Consider the following 17,039-nt stretch of genomic DNA (forward strand, 5'->3'; position numbering starts at 1 on the left):
TTGACATGAATGAATTGTTTTCTAATGATGAATGTTTCCTCATCAATTCTTTGACTGTGTCTGCTCCAGTTACCTTGTGGCAACATCTCTGAAGTACTTCTGGGCAAATTGGGCCATGAGGGTCAGCTGGAGCTCTGGGCTTGTCATTGTTTCCGACCCACCATCCATGGGGTATTCTGTGTGTCCACTGGGAATAGGGGTCCTTTGTGCCTGCGGCTGTGCTAAGGGGGTCCTGGATTGGGTCCTGGTGGGGGTCATGGATTGGGTCCTGGAGGGGGTCATGGATTGGGTCCTGGTGCTCCGTCTACTCTCATCCTGACGGTTCAGCTGGATGTTATGGTAATCAGGTGGGGCTGAGGGTTGTGTGACTTCAGCAGGAAAAAGACCTGAGCGGCCACCAACAGAGCCAAACAGCCAGCCTGGAAGGGCGTCAAACAGCCTCTTGTGAAATTCAAACTCAATATGCAAGTTAATTGTACTTCTACCAAAAATACCTTTTGGTAGCCATTCCTTAAATGACAAACTAGGATGAGATGAATTCTCACCATCCTGAAGGACATCCATATTCAGCAGCTTGATGATGTCTCCTTTACGAAAACTGAGAAGGCTTTTGTCATCAGTCACATAACTCTTTAGTGCAATAACATATTCAGATCCCTGGGAAAAAGAAGAGAAAAATATATGTCACTCAATAATGTAATTATAGACACTTGTGGGTGAATAAACACAATTTTTGTGTAATTATTTTTGTAACCCTTATTCAGCTTCTCTTTAAGGTGTATGCTGAAGAGGTTTACAAACATAATCACATTGTTTGGGTTTTATTTATATATGGTGTATTTGAGCAAAACCTCGACAAGTTTTCTGAGGAAGAGCTGGACCATGGCAGTGATCTGGGGGGCATGGAAGGACTGCAACTCCAGAGATTCATTGCCGAGGGTAAACTCTACTGTTTCAGGTCCATTGAGTTCAACGGATAACACCTCTGCATAACTACACACAAACACACACACACACACACACACACACACAAAGATCATTAGAAAGGTTAGAACATCTAAGGATAGAGAACAGTAGAAGCATTTAGAGGTGACTGAGGTAGTCAGTAAAGAGGTATACAATGACTTTGATATACTCCTGCGTAATCAATGATTATTACTATTGAACTACAATTAGCAAAACAACGTTGAAAAGTCTCAGTGAATAGTTTTCTACAGCTGTGTTAAACACTGTCATTAAATAACGTTTCAACAAAGTCCACAAAGTTTTTGAATGTTAGAATATTTTTGAAGCATGCAACTGCAAAATGTTTTGAGCTACCTTGGGCTCAAAGTGAGTTCTTCTGAAACATTTCGTTATACATATTATATTTAGAAAGACAGCCACCTGTAACTGCAGAGATTCTTTAGGTGTTTGGTGTTGATCCCTGTGGCCTTGGCAACACGCAGCAGCTTAATTCCTCGATGAGATACCCCTAGGATCTGGGCATCTCCCACGACCCCCTCCTGCTCCAACCAGGCAAAAGACAGGACACAAAACACAAATCAGCTAAGTAGGGTTATATTTCAGTGAACGTTTTGTGTCTGTCTGATGCTAGGAATGTGGTCCAAAACGGTCAAATGCTGTGCACTTATAGCGCACATGAACGCTGGGGGCAACAGGCTATTAGACGTGTTCGAGACGGCCCATACAATTGAGGGATTTTTCTCCCAGGAAAATTTGTCAGAAATACCCTAAAGACATCCCAAATCTAGCAGGGTCCATCTTCTGTTTGACTAAAGTGAACATAGGCTACCTTACGCATTATACAAGGATACAAGGAAGTTTATTGTCACATGCATATAGTTACTGGAAGTAAGAAATGCAGTGAAATTATGTCTGGTGTCAGCCTATTTGTGCATTTGTGGGGGGGGGGGGGGGGTTAATAGATTAAGTGGCAAGGGCTGCATAAAAAAGGTGGGGGAGGATTGGGATTGGGTGGGGGGCACCAACAAGGAGCACCCAAGAGCAACAGGGGCAAGGAAAAACTCCCTTACCAAGGAAGAAACCTTGGGCAGATCCACGGCTCAAGGGGCTAACCCAACTGCCAGGGGTCTTGGTGTGTGTGTTGGGGGGATGACAGGGGAGATGGGATAGTGTGCTGTGTATGTGGGGAGAGGGCAGTGTGCAATATGTGTGTTGGGGAAGCTGGCAAATGGAAGCTGATGGACGGGGTGTGGCGCATGTCCCACATCCCTACCTACAATGTCTCTGTGTTGCAATCATTCATGAGGGGGAATATGAAAATAGCTACCGGTGCTGGGAAAGAAGCCCATACATGTCAAAAGTATTTCAGCCCATACATGTCAAAAGTATTTCAGCCCATACATGTCAAAAGTATTTCAGCCCATACATGTCAAAAGTATTTCAGCCCATACATGTCAAAAGTATTTCAGCCCATACATGTCGAAAGTCTTCACAATGGTAATGGTCCATTGGAATACCTTACTGTACTGGTAACAATAACTGTGTAATGTAACAACAGTGAGAGGAGCATAAATGTCCGTTGCATCTCATAAATCATAAACTTTATTTGGATTCATTACCTTTAGAGGAAAGAGGCGTGAGAAGTAGTTCTCCCAGTTATCTCTTGCAGCCATGATAACTCTCTTCTTCACAGTATCATCCTGTATGGTGCTGATGCTATTACCTACTTGGAATCGGCCTGTTTAAATGACAATGACACTATCTGTAAAAACTGTTGATGCACAAAGGGTAAATCATCAGTGCAGTAGGTCTATCCCAGACATCTGTCGCAGCTTACACACCCAATAAATCTTTCATCTTGCGGCGTTCTTCACGAGTAATTCTCACACAGGAATCAGAGAAGGTGTCTCTCATTATCTACAACAAAAAGATTGACAGGCAGTTTGAATAATCTATGGCAAACCTGCTATGAAATGAAACATATCTAAATTAGTTAAGCCTTTTAAAATAGGCAAACATGCCTGTAAACATGAAGTGGGGTAGCCTACTTACCTGCTCACAAAGCAAGTTAAGGACGTATGTGTGGTTAAACTTCTCTTTGGGATAGAAAACCTAGCAAAAAGCCCAAATTATCCAAAGTTTACAATGTTGTTGACAGTAGTAAGTAACTTAATCAACAGACCAAACAATAGACCATTTATTTGATATGCTGTATTATTATTGTAAGATGTCCTTGGTTAAATGCTTAAATCAGACAAGTAGTAAATTCATATCCAGCTCACCTCCTTCCTCAAAAAGAGTCTACCTGGCATACTAGAGTTAGAGAAGTATACACTGGCAGAAAATCTGTGGAGCTGAGAGCGAATTTTATCCTCATCCGACAGTCTGTGGTATTGATCTGCATAAACAAAGCATGGGCAATATTTGTGGAAAGCACACAGCCTCTGAAACATATTCTAGTACAGCTGTAGAGCTGTAGAGTTCTCTTAGACTGGTAGATGCCGTTGTAATTTGCATTTGTCAAAGGTATACGTTTATTGCTATTGTCATTCGTTTATCTAAGCATGCACAAAAAATACTCTTTTTCCTCACTAAGTGTAGGTGCAGCTGTAGGCGGTGGGTCTGGGATGGCAGGAGCGGGAGGGGGGAATGGAGGGAAGTCAGGACTGGGTGGGGGTGGTGCTTGGGTGCGCTGAGACGCAAAGAGATCAGCTAGTGAACTCTGCTTCTGCCTCATGCTGTTAGATATGGAGCGAGGTGCTGGCGGCTGAGTAGGGGGTGGCTGGGTTGGTGCAGGTGGTGGCAGCTTTTGCACCTTAGGCTGTGGTGGTGGAGGTGTCCACTGTTTCTGCTCAAAGAATGACATCAAAATTATACATGCACAGGGACAATATTGTGTAAAAGGACTGAATTCATGATTATACAGTATTACCTTCTGTTGTGGAACTGGACCTTTGGCTCGGAGAATAGCAAGTGCTTCCTCTTTGGGGTCATTCTTTTTTATGAAGGATTTGGCAGGAACTCTGAAATTGAACAAGCACTGTTACTCCTACAATAACAATAACACACAACACTTAAACTCATAATAAACCCATAGCATATTTCTTAGCGTTTTGCATATTGACTAGCGTATTGCATAGTGCTTAGCTTTATCCTACTGTACCTAACAGGCTCGAATCCCTTGGGTTCAGGAGGAGGCCGGTTTTGGTATTGCTTGATGATGTCACGGATGTTGCGGCTGGGCTCTGGCATGGGAGACACAGGTCTTGGACTCGGCCGCTCAGGCTCCTTTGGGGGCTCTGGGGCAGGCTTTTCTGTGACATGGAGATGAGAGGAACAAGCTGGTGACTTTTAATTACACATTTGTTTTTGGCCATTTATGCCTACCACAATCTAAATGTTGATTTGATGAAGTGAGAAATGTCTGTCATAGCATTTATGCTTATAGTTGGGGAAAGAGGAAGGGTATCAACCTTGTTTAACTGGAGATGGAGGTTTGGGTTTGGGTGGAGGTGGGTTGACATAAACAGGTCTTGCAGGCTTGGGTGCTTTTGGTTGCTTTGGTTTGACATCCTGGGAGACTGAAAAGAAGAGTTTAATTTGAATTAAGTACTTTCAGTTTCATTAAAATCTGGACATATCTTTTCATGGACCTCTTCTCACCAATTTTCTGGAAGAACTCTTTTTTATCCTGGAAGGATTCAAGTTCCTCTTCAGGGTTTGACAAATCTATTTCTGGCTGTCCACAGGCACACACACACACACACACACACACACACACACACACAAATACAAATCATTGTGTGAACAAACACATATAGCCTCTCTCACTACAGGAGAAACCAAGACTAAGATTGGAACTATTTACTATTTTTGGGGCAGAGGATGAATGAACAAAAGTAAATTAACAATTCTGTTGTTGGTAGTACACTCCTAAAACAAATGAGTTGTTTTTTAACACATCTCTATGTCCAGATAGGATTCTCTGTGCATAGTAAGGTAAGGTGCTCTGTGTGAGTGAGTGTCATGGTGATGGTGCAAATGAGTAAGTCCAACAGTGCAACAGTGCAAGAATAAAGTCTAGAGACCAGCATAAAATAAATATGGACATATAAGATTGTTGGATACATGGTGGAACACCACAACAAGCTTGCTGTCAATCATAAGATCAGGTCCACACACCCACAAATGCACACAGAGGGTTATGGCACGTACCTCTGGAGTGTGATGCTTTGCTGGGGGATTGGGAGGCGGTGGGGGAGGAGGAGGAGATGGTGGAGACTCCACCTTGGCAGGAGGGGGCTTTGGGGTTTGGACTTGTGGTTGCCTGGGGCGGTCAGGGCTTCTCTGCCTCTCCCTTGGGGCCTGCCACTCCTGTTGCTGCTGGCGCCTCTGTTGCTGCTGCTGCTGCTGTTGAGCTTGTTGCTGTGAAAGATTCAGGGCCTGCTCAGTCATCTGCTGTGCCTAAAGGAGAGAGGTATGTCAATTAGACTGATCATTCACTGACTTCCATGCATTGTTTAGCTGTGGTGCAACCATAGACATTCTGACATGTGCCAGGCCAGCTAACTGTCAAGCATTTTTACGTCATTGGTGAGATCTTCCAAGTCTGTTTGCATCTGCCTGTCTGGTGGATTATGTCATTTCGCTGCATGCAAAGCAATGCACTGTACAATTATTTGGTGGCTATTTGTCAACGTGCTACAGTGCATACAAAGCAATGCACTGTATAGTTGTTTTTTTTTTTTTTTTTTAATTATATTTTTTTTGGCCTTTTTATGCCTTTAATGATAGTGACAGTGGAGAGTGACAGGAAGCGAATGGGAGAGAGAGTAGGGGTGGGATCCGGAAAGGACCACAGGGCGGGAATCGAACCCGTGTTGCCGGCGTACGGTGCAGGTACAGTTTTTTTCAGTCGCTAACAAGCGTTTGCCCAACCAGTTGTCACATTTTCAAAACTCTAAATACAATTAGCACAGCATCGGCCTTTTGTGGCCATACCATTCACACATTTCATGTCGTTTTCACACGATATGCAGTCAGTGAACACATTTCCTCAATGCTTACATTTTCTTAACAGACAAGCTATACCTCCCAACAAAATTATGGATTGTTTTTGCAGTACTTACGAATGTTAACACACAACATCCCACAATAGTAAAAACAATATTCCAAACCTTAAATACAGTATAAAAACCTCTGCTTCTGCAATGATATCAGTTCAAAAACAATATATCTCAGCTGATAATGAACAAACAATTCAATAATTGACACACAACTGATTTATGTTGGGTAAATTGGGCCAACCACAGCTGATTCCAGTCTGGCTTAGACTCAGTGGCAGGGGTTATTTTGTTCTATTACACTGACACAGTAAAAGGAGGACTTTGAGGAGTAATGTTTTTAAATACAGAAACAGAAAAAGACAAACACTGTAATGTCTGGACGAGGAAGAGTAAGAACAAGGGGCCCAGATGAGAGATGCAGTGAGAGGTGCAGGAGCAGTGAGAGGAGCAGGCCCAAGGAGAGGGCAAGGTAGAGGTGTAAGAATGTGACCTGGCATTCCATTTGGCTGCAAGAACTGCTATCAGTAATGAAGTTTGTGCCACTATCATTCACCATGTAATCAATGCGATGTTGATGAAAACATGTGGCCTAACCCTGAAGATTGCAGAGATTAGATACAGTCATTTTTTTAGCTCCCTCCTTTTTATCTGGGCTTTTTGCTGTTGTTTTTTTGTTCAGAATGCTTGTGTGTTTCATGGATATTTTTGTTCACTGTAAGCATTGCAATACTGTAAAACGTTTTCTGTTCTATCATACTGTAAATAGTATTTCTAACAGTATTTGTACCTCCTGGAATGCTTTTGTATGTGAACATAACATGTGGACATACAGTTCCAAACCAAGAAATTTACTGTAAAAATTGCATGCAAATACCTGTAAAACTGAAACATAAAAGTCTATGCAGGTTTTGTAATGTCAACAATAGCCAGTATTTTGAAACCTGGTGTACTTTGATTGACTGCATGTACCTTGTGAAGTGAAAACAAGTGTTTTTCTTTGACAGAATAATTTAATTTTGAGTCAGATTCCTAGTGTTTTGATAAAGTTAGTGTGTGCAGAGAAAGATGTGTTAGTAGTATATTTAACAAAATGTGTTTTTGAGAAGAAAATTATCCATTTGGCCAGTTGTGTTTTGTAGGTGTGAGTCTGTGTTAAGAGTTTAGAAGAAGTATCTGAAGTATGGGTAAGCGCTTGTTAGCGATTGAAAAAAAACTGTAACATACAAACGTTAACAACAAAGTTTAACATACAGGCTTAGACAAAAAGACGAGAATATATTTAAAAGAAAAAAACAATATTCAACATACTCACCAGCAACCGTGCCTGCTCATTTATGAAAGATTGTTGTGAGGCTGTTATTTGCTGGGAATTTACTGCAGGCATGCCTGTGCCAAAACTAGCGGTGGTGGTTTGAGGAAAAGCACCTGGCATCATCATGGCTGTACAACACAAAAAACAACAAAAACATAATGAGAGTTGCAGAATAGGGGTTGTAAATTAGAAAGATTAACTTAATCATGTTACATTTGAATAATGAAAGGGACAAAATCTAAATCTAAATCTTAGTTTAAGGTGTTGGATGGTGCCCCCTATTTAGGGTAGAGTAGTTTATCCAGATATACTTAGAAAATAACGTAATTGCATAATTTCTGAGCAATACTGAGCTACATTTTATGCACAAGGCTCATAGGTATTTATTTCAAAGGTATTTATTTCACTTAGGTAATGTACGTTGCATGGCTGCATAGGGCATGGTCATGGGCATGGAGGCAGCAGACATCATATTTGGCATCATTGGGTTGGCATAACCTGCCATCATAGGATTCATGGGCATTCCTGCAAAACAAAAAAAAGCATACATTTTGATGAATAACATCACTTCATTTTAATAATGTAGCCATATTAAACTATAGTACTATATATAAAACTTTATATATTTCTGGATAATAGTTGATTTGACATTTGCACCATCAAACCATAATAAAAAAGCGAAGTATCTTGCGGCGAAGCACACCTGCTGCTGGGAACATGCCTCCTCCTCCCCTCATCCTGCGGTTCAGCATAGCCATTCGCTCCATGTCCTACAAACACAGCACCATAATGAGCTGCAGTGTTGGATACAGCTTGAGTCAAGATCAGAAGTATTTGGATTGAATGAAATTCTGATAATGTCCAGTACACACCGGTGGCCCTTGGTCCAGCACATGATCAAAGAGGTCATCAACATAAGCATCCATTGGCCGTCCTCTCGATCCTTTGTAACACAAAGATACTTCCTTATTGTACAGTGCAAACTACCATGTAGCCTTCAGCTCACAGCAGTGGTCTATTTATTCTTTTGAGGTTTAGACATACCCTGTGTTCTACTGGGTTGTGCATAGTTGTCCCAGTCAGCCCTGGTCACTGGTGGTAGACCAGGGGCCTGCATGGGAGGGGCAGGGGGGATCTCGTCATCCAGATCAGTCATGCTCAAACTAATCCAATAACAATACAAAACATATAAGGCAATTAACACAACAAAGACAAATGTACTTTTGGACCAAACATAGCTTCAAATCTTTTTAAGTCTAACAAATAATTTTTCTACATTTCAACTTTCTGCTGTTCCTGACCAAACTGAAATATACATATTGGACAATGATGAGTAAGCAAGGCATTGGAATTTGAATGATGCACTAGAGAGCTGTGTGAAGCTATAAACACTGCTGTTAACTATTAACCATTTAGCTTAAAAAGGTTGCACATAGAGTGGTGCAAATGCTCACCCATCATTGCTAAAGAGATAATCAGGATGAGAGGAGGGCTGGTCAAGGCGAACATCAGTCTCCACTCCAGCTAACAGGTCCATAACAAAGTCACAACCAATGAGGTCTGTCCAACTGTCTTCTGACAGCAAAGACACTGACCAGCCTCGAGGTCTTTCTGGCACACCCCTATTAGCATTACATATGAATAACAAGGAAATGACATAGACAGCCTTGACAAAAGTATATTACAGAAACTTATTAACCAATTTGCAAATACATTTTCAAGCATAACAGAGTCCATATACTGTAGCACAGACCATGGTTACCCTATTAAGGTAAAAGACCAATGCTATTTCATAATTCAAAAGTACATTTATACTAGTATTTCCTCCTGTATTATACCTGAACTGCAGTAGCCAGGAAGCCAGTTGTTCTCCTGTGGTCCATGAATCCACTTCAGTCATCAGATCTTCATCTACAAAGACATCAAACTCACTGTATAACTATTTGACCCCTGCAGTATATTAACTTGCCACCACACATAGATTGGAAAACATGGTCAAATGTTTAGTCAAAACAGTTTTTGCCTTTCCCACCACATCTCCCACCCCAGATATTGATACTGTAATATTTACCACTCTAATGTAGATTCCTGTCTCATATTCAAGATAAGATTTCTAATGTAATCACTCCCAGACATTGTGACCAATAATTCCTGGATGTAAATGACAAAATTAGCATTTCTATAGTTTACCATTGAACGTATTCACTTTCACCACCATCTTCCCTTTGCGCTGGTTGGAAGTCCACTCTAACTGGGTTGGTGGGTAACGTCGAGCAGTTGGACTTGGTAGCTGAAGGGATGTAAGTAGTTTGTGCTGACATAGTGAGCGATACTCCTCGGGACCTTGGTCTGAAATGAACCTGATCACACCATAAAAGACAGACCTAAGCAAGGTACTTGGGACACATTTGAAAGTATAAGAACTTCTAAGAAGACACAAAGGGGCTTAGAGCGCTCAGGAGACTTTAGATAGTTCCTTGCTCAGGTGCTCTTCTGCAACGGGTGAAGTGAGAATCCAAAAAAGAAATTGCACTCTTGCATTCTTCTTGAACAGAAAAATTAAAAAAGAAATTGTAGAGGCACCCTGAGGTTGAAAAAGTATATAAAAAAGCAAAGCAAGAACTGGTTAAAAGCACATGGGCCTACGCCTTACAGCAATATTGGCCTTCATCAGGGCTTAAAGGCTTTTTTTCAACCTCAGAGTGCCTCTGCAATTCCTTTTTTCATTCTTGTATAAGAACTTCTGTTCATTAGAATCCAACTGAAATTCCTTGGTTTCAGAGAAAATCCTATTTCTTTTCAATACAATGAATTAAAATATATACACCCAAGATAAGGGCTAAAGCTTGGAGAATGACCTACTTAAGAAGAGGTTTGTCCAGTGATGGAGAGGGAGTGAAGGCACTAAGACAGCAGGCCAGGAGCAGCCATGCCCTCGAGGCGCCCTCCTCACTTTCCCGGCCCCAGGTGATGTAAGCTAGTTGAGCCAAGATTTCGTCCCGTAGGGCAGGCCTATTCTGGCCTTTCTCTACTATGTAATTCCCCAGCATCACCTCCTGCCAACCATTCAGGGTTGTGTCACCAACAAATCTAAGTATCTGGAGACAAGAGATTTCTCACATTAATGTTTATATACTTTGTCATATACTACTACTACTATTAGGGTACAACTACTACTTCTACTACTAAATAATAATAATAATAATAATAATAATAATAATAATAAAAAACATTAAAATTCACATACACGCACACACCAATATCAGATTATGGGAATCAAACAAAATATGTGGGATGATTACCTCACTATGAAAAAACAAACAAACAAACAAAAAAACAATATGGCCCCTAGTTGTCTCATCACAGCAGGTCAGGGTTTGTCAACATGCAAAAATGTATAAAATACAGTTTCAGGTGATAAATTCCTTGTGCTATCAGGAGGAAATTTCTCACAGTGCCAGATTGACAACCAAGCCCATTTAACAGGACACAACATGATGCAGGATACAATTAAGCAATAAACGGTCAGAGGCCGTAAGTTCCAGTGACTTTGGAACAGCTAAGGGGCGTGGTAAGGCACGATGCGAACGGTTAATACTTAAGATTTCATAAAATAAAGGCACAGCAACAAGAAATGTACCCATGTTTTCATAGACAACCATTCTTCCGCCAAGAAATATACTTCTTCTATCAGAATGGTTGCCAAACAACGTTGAGACGCAGCAACTCTTTGAACTGGCTCTATCCGTTTTAAAAAGACCAATGTACAATTGGCTGGCGTCTGTGGCAAAGGTGCCTCATATTGTACCCGGGATCCGTAAACCTTCATGGTACAACATGTGGTGCCAGTAGCCTAAATGCCTAACCAAAGAATCAAAGCAGCCTAAAGGAACATGGGTAAAGAGCTATGTGCATTTCGATCAGGGGAAGATAAGTGAGTGAACAAAGCCAACTAGTCACCATATAAATCTTTTAAACCATGAAACACCAGCCCTGCAAGGTTAAAGCTGAGGAAATGTTTGCAGGAGCCAGACTTACCAGCTTGTAGATGTCCAAGGCCACATAGTTGTCTTCAGGGTCCAAATATGTAAGAGGTCTCTGTAGAGAGTTGCCCTGAGCCTGACACCAGCCATCCTAATAGAAATGGTATATACAGTATATACATTTTACATACTAACACACATGATTGTATTGTGACAGGCTTGCTCATAGAAACTGACAATCAGTCAACCCGGATTCAATTCTTCAACCCACTGAGTAAGTGTTGCTTTGGATAAAAGTGTCTGCCCAATATGAGGAAACTTTAACTTTAAATAGATACACATACACACACACACACACACACACACACACACACACACAAACAGATGAAATCCCAGAATGCGGGGGGCAGCCGTGGGGTGTTGGGGGCAGCCGTGGCCTACTGGTTAGGGCTTCGGACTTGTAACCGGAGGGTTGGCGGTTTGAACCCCGATCAGTAGGAACGGTTGAAGTGCCCTTGAGCAAGGCACCTAACCCCTCACTGCTCCCCGAGCGCCGCTGTAGCTGGCAGCTCACTGCGTCGGGATTAGTGTGTGCTTCACCTCACTATGTGTTTACTGTGTGCTGAGTGTGTTTCACTAATTCATGGATTGGGATAAATGCAGAGACTAAATTTCGCTCACAGGATCAAAAGAGTATATACTGTATACTTATATATATGCTGCAGAGCTTAACCCATTGTACAGAAACCAAATTCCAGCAGCCTTGGTTGTGTGGCTATTAAACAATCTATCTTTATCAATGCAGATATAAAACACTAGATAATGGGAAATTTGAGTGTAGTTTCCTAAAAAATATTTTACCTTTAAGACTGTGTTCGCATACTGTGAGAAAGGGAAGCTGTCAATGTCAAGAGGCAGAGAAAGACTGTGCTCAGCTTTGATCTGTGGGGGAGCCACCTCTGTCACATTAGACCCCTGTGGCCGTCCTGGGAGACATGACGAGAACAGGAAGCCATTTATACACAAAACCATATACAACACTTATAGAACTGAATTGATGGAATACCTCACCATGTAATATTACCATGATTACTGTGATTACCTCACCATGTAATATATTATTGTGATTACTGTAATATTATTAAATGTAAATGTACTGTAAGATAATACTTTATAGTATGCAAAAGATAATACGTGAGTGATAATCAGATAAATGGAGTGATAATCAGATAAATTCAATTTTATACATCAGTTAGGTATTTGAGTATGAGTTTGAGTTGAGTTAAGTATTTGTTATTATCTGATTGGATGAGAGGCATTCCATGAGTTGGCGATATCCCAGGACATCCCCAATCAAACTCTTCACCGCTAGTAATTACTTAGTATTTTGCAATTGAATTGTTACTATTGTCTATAGGGCTTATTCGCAAACACCGCCGCGGCCATATTGTTGATATCACATTCCAGTTCTATAGGCTAGTATGTGACAATCGCCTGCAGCGCATAGATTTGAGCTAAGCAGAGCACAGTAACCTATAGTGTACAATGTGATTGGAGACCACAGTCACCTCCATATTCAGACACAGGCTCTAAATTCTCACCTCCGGCACTCCGTAACCTGGCAGACAGCTCTGCAGGGATCTCCAACATACCAACATCCTGTAAGCACAAGAGTTACTCCCAGCTCAGATTGGAGAGTTAAATGGGTAACAGTGTAAAAGCATTCCAATAACATTTCAGTATACTGTAGAAGTGCAATTTAGGAAGTGGAACTCACCATAGCGCCTAGAGCACTATATTGCGCTTTGACAGTAGCCTTTGGTCTGGTCTTTTTTGGGTGTTCCTGAAAAACATATGTGCTCATTATGACAAATATGCACTATATGACTAAGTCTAAATCTATATAAGCATAGACAGAAATACACATTATAACGCACCAATAACACACACAAATAGTTTGTGTATTATAGACAGTGACAGTGTTTTGAAGGTAATACTTACATACATTCTTGACATTATTGCACAACATATTTGGATTTGTGAAAGCTCAAAAGGTTTTGTGTTATCTATCCCTTTCCATTGCCTTTGAGAGCTTGCTTCTTACCTGCTCTGTCCTCTTCTAGAGCGTTCAATAAATGACTCTATTCTTAGGTCCACTCTTTTATAGCTGAGGAACAGCCTCTCTCATAATACTCCACCTTAAACAGCAGGGTCATAAGGAACACCTGTGCTCCACCCATAGCAGTTGAGTCAAAGGTCCCCAAGCTTGGCTGGCTCTGCTCTTCACAGAACACTACTAAATACATAATTCATACTTCATACTGGTATTCAGAGGGAGTGCTAATGTTAACAAACTAGCTAAAACAAACACAGATATTCATTATTTCTTTTTTTAGGGGGGGGGCAAACACAGAAAAAAAGTATCCTCCTCATCATCACTTCAGAAAATGCCATTAATTGTATTACTGTTTGTGTGTTGCAGAACAAAATACCAAAACCATTAGCACAGAGAGGATACAAGAGGAAGCATAATCAGCTATAAGAATGGGTGGCCCCATCTATATGAAGCAGTCTCTGGAGAGAGGCAACATTACAAGGAATAGAGGTAACAGTATTTCTTTTCTCCAAACCATTTCATAATATGGATATTGGTGAATTACACCAATGAAAAATATCTGAGCTGAAAAGACACAGGACAGTGTACTTGGCTTATGTTAGTTTATGATGCTGCTGGTAAATACGTAATCAAAGAGGACAAAGTACACGCACCATAAAAAATGAGAGAAGAGGAAAGTAGACACACACCACTTGTAACATAATAAGTGTTACCAATAAGGTGCCATAATAAATAGCAAACTAGTCATTACCTGACCCTTTGTTAATATTTAAAAGCTGTTCACTACAAAATAGACTACTAACCTAAACATAAAGTATCTATCTATCTATCTATCTATCTATCTGTGTGTGTGTGTACGATAATGTCAACTCAATACATAACAAACAATAATAATAAACAATAACATGTTATCTATCCCTCTTCCAGACCATGCAATCAATCATACATTCAGTCTATCAACTCAGTTAAGTTGAAGTGAATTGAGGCTTACCTGTTGTAAGAGCTATGACAAGTAAATCCATATGCGAGCAGAAGAGGAAATGAAGGAGAACTGAGTTCTTAGCTCAAGATAAGAGTTTGAAGTCCAAGATAGCTATATTAGGGTGTGTTCATCTGGGAGTTGGATGTGTGGGGTGTGTCCCACGTCTTGGTATGTGTATGCCTTCATCTCCATGCAGATCACATAGGAAAGTTATGAAGAGAGAGGAAGTGAAGAAGTCACTCTGAAGTGAAGCAGTTTTCATTTCAGGTATTCAGTTTATTGAATACTATGAATGTCTTGAGTATTATAAAGCAACATAAATTGCTGTTCAAATCTTTTTCAATTATTGATTTGATGGATTTGGGGATTTCAAAAGGCAACCATTATTGTGAGAAAGGTATCTGTAATCTTGGACTGAAGGAATACACAAACACATATTTCATATGAAATATAATTTTGTTGAGGCATAAAAATAAAATGATCCCCCTACAAATGTATGGAACTCTTAACAGGTAAAAAGAGTGGCATATGAATCTATTTACAAAATAAACATGCTCACTTATGTAAACTCTGTTGAGATCTCTGATAATTACTGTCAAATGTAATGATAGATAAGTTGTTGGTGACGAAATCTTAGACTTTGACCTAAACTAGCTTAGATACAGATATGACAGTAGACTAGGCAGGACATATTTCCATCCTAACAATAACATGCAAATGGTTGCCTGGTAGCCTGATGGATTACATACATCAGCGAGCACTGTTTACAAATGAAATGGTGTGTGTGTGTGGGTGGGGTGGGGAAGGGGGGGAGGGTGTGCGAAAGAGAGAGTGAGAGAGTGAAAGAGAAGTGAGAATCTTAAGATTTCCATCTCAGACCCCTACCCTCCATTTGCGTCTCTTAATGGTGTTCCTGGTGATCATCATGACGGCCCAGAACTGAGTGAAGGAGCGCTTCAGTCTTTTGTAATACTTCCTATTATGTGAGTCCGGCAGGTTTCAGTCAGTGAGGAGAAAAGAGGAGACAATAAAAATGACTGGTATCTCTATCGTTGAATATTTATTTCCTCATTAGGTCATTTCTAGAAACGCCTCAAAATGGAAGAGATGTCAAATGTTGTAGCAGTGTAAACGCCCAGCCGGCCAGGTGTCATAGGAGTCTTTTGTCTTACCTGGCCTGATGGCCTCGGATATGGGACTGGATGACGATAGCCTTTTGTTTGAAGAAGCGAAAATTACGTCTGCAGATGAAACCCCTGATGTTCCTCTGGATGGTGACCGCTGCCCACGTCTGTGTGCTACTCCAACGGTCTTCCACACGTTGGTACAGGGCCTCCTTCATGAAAACCTGTTGGTGTGTGTGTGTGTGTGTGGGAGAGAATTTGGAAGGATGTTTGCCATTGATGTTTGTCACCTTGCAATTTGTGCTAAGACATGAACACCCCAAATATAAAACAATACTATGATGAGTTAAGTGATAATTTCACCTTAGTAAGTCCTAGCTGGTATTCTCCGTCTTCAACCCCAATGGTCTCTAACAAAGTCACAACCTGTTCTTTATCGGACTGCTCAGGCGGCCGCTGGACTAAAAGAACGCCATACCTAAAGGCCAAAGAGTTGAGGTGAGGCGAGGGAAATGTTTATATAGGCAATCTTTATATCACCTAATATATCCCAGATAGCAAAAAAGGTTTGCAGATATTGGACCAAGGGTGACTTGCCGCCATTGTTGTGCGCTACTTCGGGTCCACTGCCATTGCCTTTAATTTAACTTGTGTGAATATTAAGAAAAGTCATGGAATGTTATTAAAATTAAGGAAGAAATATAACTGAATAAATAAAGTGGACTGCCAGAAAACCAATGAGTAAAACACTAGCGTACCGCCAGATCTGCCCCCATGGGCCGACAGTCGGTCCACCAGCCTCTTGCTATCTGGGATTTTATACAACAGTTAGGTCTGATCAAACTATGTACCGGTATTAATTTCTTGATTGGATGAGAAGGATTCCAGAGTAGTGTTGTCATTGGATATTGCTTTATATTGCCATATTGCTTGATAATACTCTAAGATTATTAACGATACCTTTCCATGAAATAAGTGAAGGGGATGCGTATGGGGAATCCCTCCTTCCTAATATGGATGGTCTCCAGTATCCCAGCATGCCTCAGCTGTGTTGACATGTAGTTTATGTCAAACATTCCTGGTAACTTGCACCATGCAGGAAAATGTGATGTTGAAATATATCTTCTGTAATATTCTAACATCATTACAAAGTGCAAGGAAATAAAAAGATATTTAAAAAGGAATATTGTATACAGTCTAAAGAACAGTTGCTATTAAAGAAATTAAACATAATCATAATTGCTTACCTTCATATAATTTGGTTTAAAACAGCGGATAAAGGTAGTCTTACATCTGAGAAAAGACACAATTGAACATGACTAGTCTGTCTATATCTGTATACCACTAGTTTAGAGTCACTGGACAATTTCCTAGTAAATGTAAACGTGATTAATGTAAGAATGCAAAAATATACAGACATACATTGACATCATTGACATTTGCATGTAGGATTAATCACCTCTCAAGTCGGGTGGTGAGTTCCATCAGTG

The 17,039-nt window shown here is 40.7% G+C and overlaps 1 protein-coding gene across 1 annotated transcript in view; it reads right to left on the minus strand.

The window, feature by feature from the left end:
* The window catches only part of myo15b (myosin XVB), a 36,719-nt gene that overhangs the window by 13,150 nt on the left and 6,530 nt on the right, over positions 1 to 17,039 (minus strand). The window contains exons 18-50 of the mRNA XM_042082598.1: positions 17,009 to 17,039; positions 16,797 to 16,842; positions 16,510 to 16,634; positions 15,913 to 16,027; positions 15,598 to 15,773; positions 15,311 to 15,401; positions 13,105 to 13,170; positions 12,929 to 12,986; positions 12,189 to 12,313; positions 11,383 to 11,478; positions 10,207 to 10,442; positions 9,535 to 9,704; positions 9,183 to 9,255; positions 8,799 to 8,966; positions 8,389 to 8,507; positions 8,217 to 8,287; positions 8,048 to 8,114; positions 7,765 to 7,869; positions 7,345 to 7,472; positions 5,182 to 5,430; positions 4,630 to 4,705; positions 4,440 to 4,547; positions 4,130 to 4,280; positions 3,899 to 3,989; positions 3,559 to 3,814; positions 3,249 to 3,364; positions 3,019 to 3,078; positions 2,808 to 2,883; positions 2,586 to 2,704; positions 1,387 to 1,505; positions 852 to 993; positions 546 to 657; positions 74 to 419 (exon numbers count right to left, since the gene is read on the minus strand). The exon at positions 17,009 to 17,039 is cut by the window's right edge and continues 118 nt beyond it. Of these exons, the coding sequence (XP_041938532.1) occupies positions 74 to 419; positions 546 to 657; positions 852 to 993; positions 1,387 to 1,505; positions 2,586 to 2,704; positions 2,808 to 2,883; positions 3,019 to 3,078; positions 3,249 to 3,364; positions 3,559 to 3,814; positions 3,899 to 3,989; positions 4,130 to 4,280; positions 4,440 to 4,547; positions 4,630 to 4,705; positions 5,182 to 5,430; positions 7,345 to 7,472; positions 7,765 to 7,869; positions 8,048 to 8,114; positions 8,217 to 8,287; positions 8,389 to 8,507; positions 8,799 to 8,966; positions 9,183 to 9,255; positions 9,535 to 9,704; positions 10,207 to 10,442; positions 11,383 to 11,478; positions 12,189 to 12,313; positions 12,929 to 12,986; positions 13,105 to 13,170; positions 15,311 to 15,401; positions 15,598 to 15,773; positions 15,913 to 16,027; positions 16,510 to 16,634; positions 16,797 to 16,842; positions 17,009 to 17,039 (4,087 nt within the window). The remainder of the gene's footprint in view (positions 1 to 73; positions 420 to 545; positions 658 to 851; positions 994 to 1,386; positions 1,506 to 2,585; positions 2,705 to 2,807; positions 2,884 to 3,018; positions 3,079 to 3,248; positions 3,365 to 3,558; positions 3,815 to 3,898; positions 3,990 to 4,129; positions 4,281 to 4,439; positions 4,548 to 4,629; positions 4,706 to 5,181; positions 5,431 to 7,344; positions 7,473 to 7,764; positions 7,870 to 8,047; positions 8,115 to 8,216; positions 8,288 to 8,388; positions 8,508 to 8,798; positions 8,967 to 9,182; positions 9,256 to 9,534; positions 9,705 to 10,206; positions 10,443 to 11,382; positions 11,479 to 12,188; positions 12,314 to 12,928; positions 12,987 to 13,104; positions 13,171 to 15,310; positions 15,402 to 15,597; positions 15,774 to 15,912; positions 16,028 to 16,509; positions 16,635 to 16,796; positions 16,843 to 17,008) is intronic.

Source organism: Alosa sapidissima, chromosome 24 (genome assembly GCF_018492685.1).
Source record: "Alosa sapidissima isolate fAloSap1 chromosome 24, fAloSap1.pri, whole genome shotgun sequence".
NCBI classification, from domain to species: domain Eukaryota; kingdom Metazoa; phylum Chordata; class Actinopteri; order Clupeiformes; family Clupeidae; genus Alosa; species Alosa sapidissima.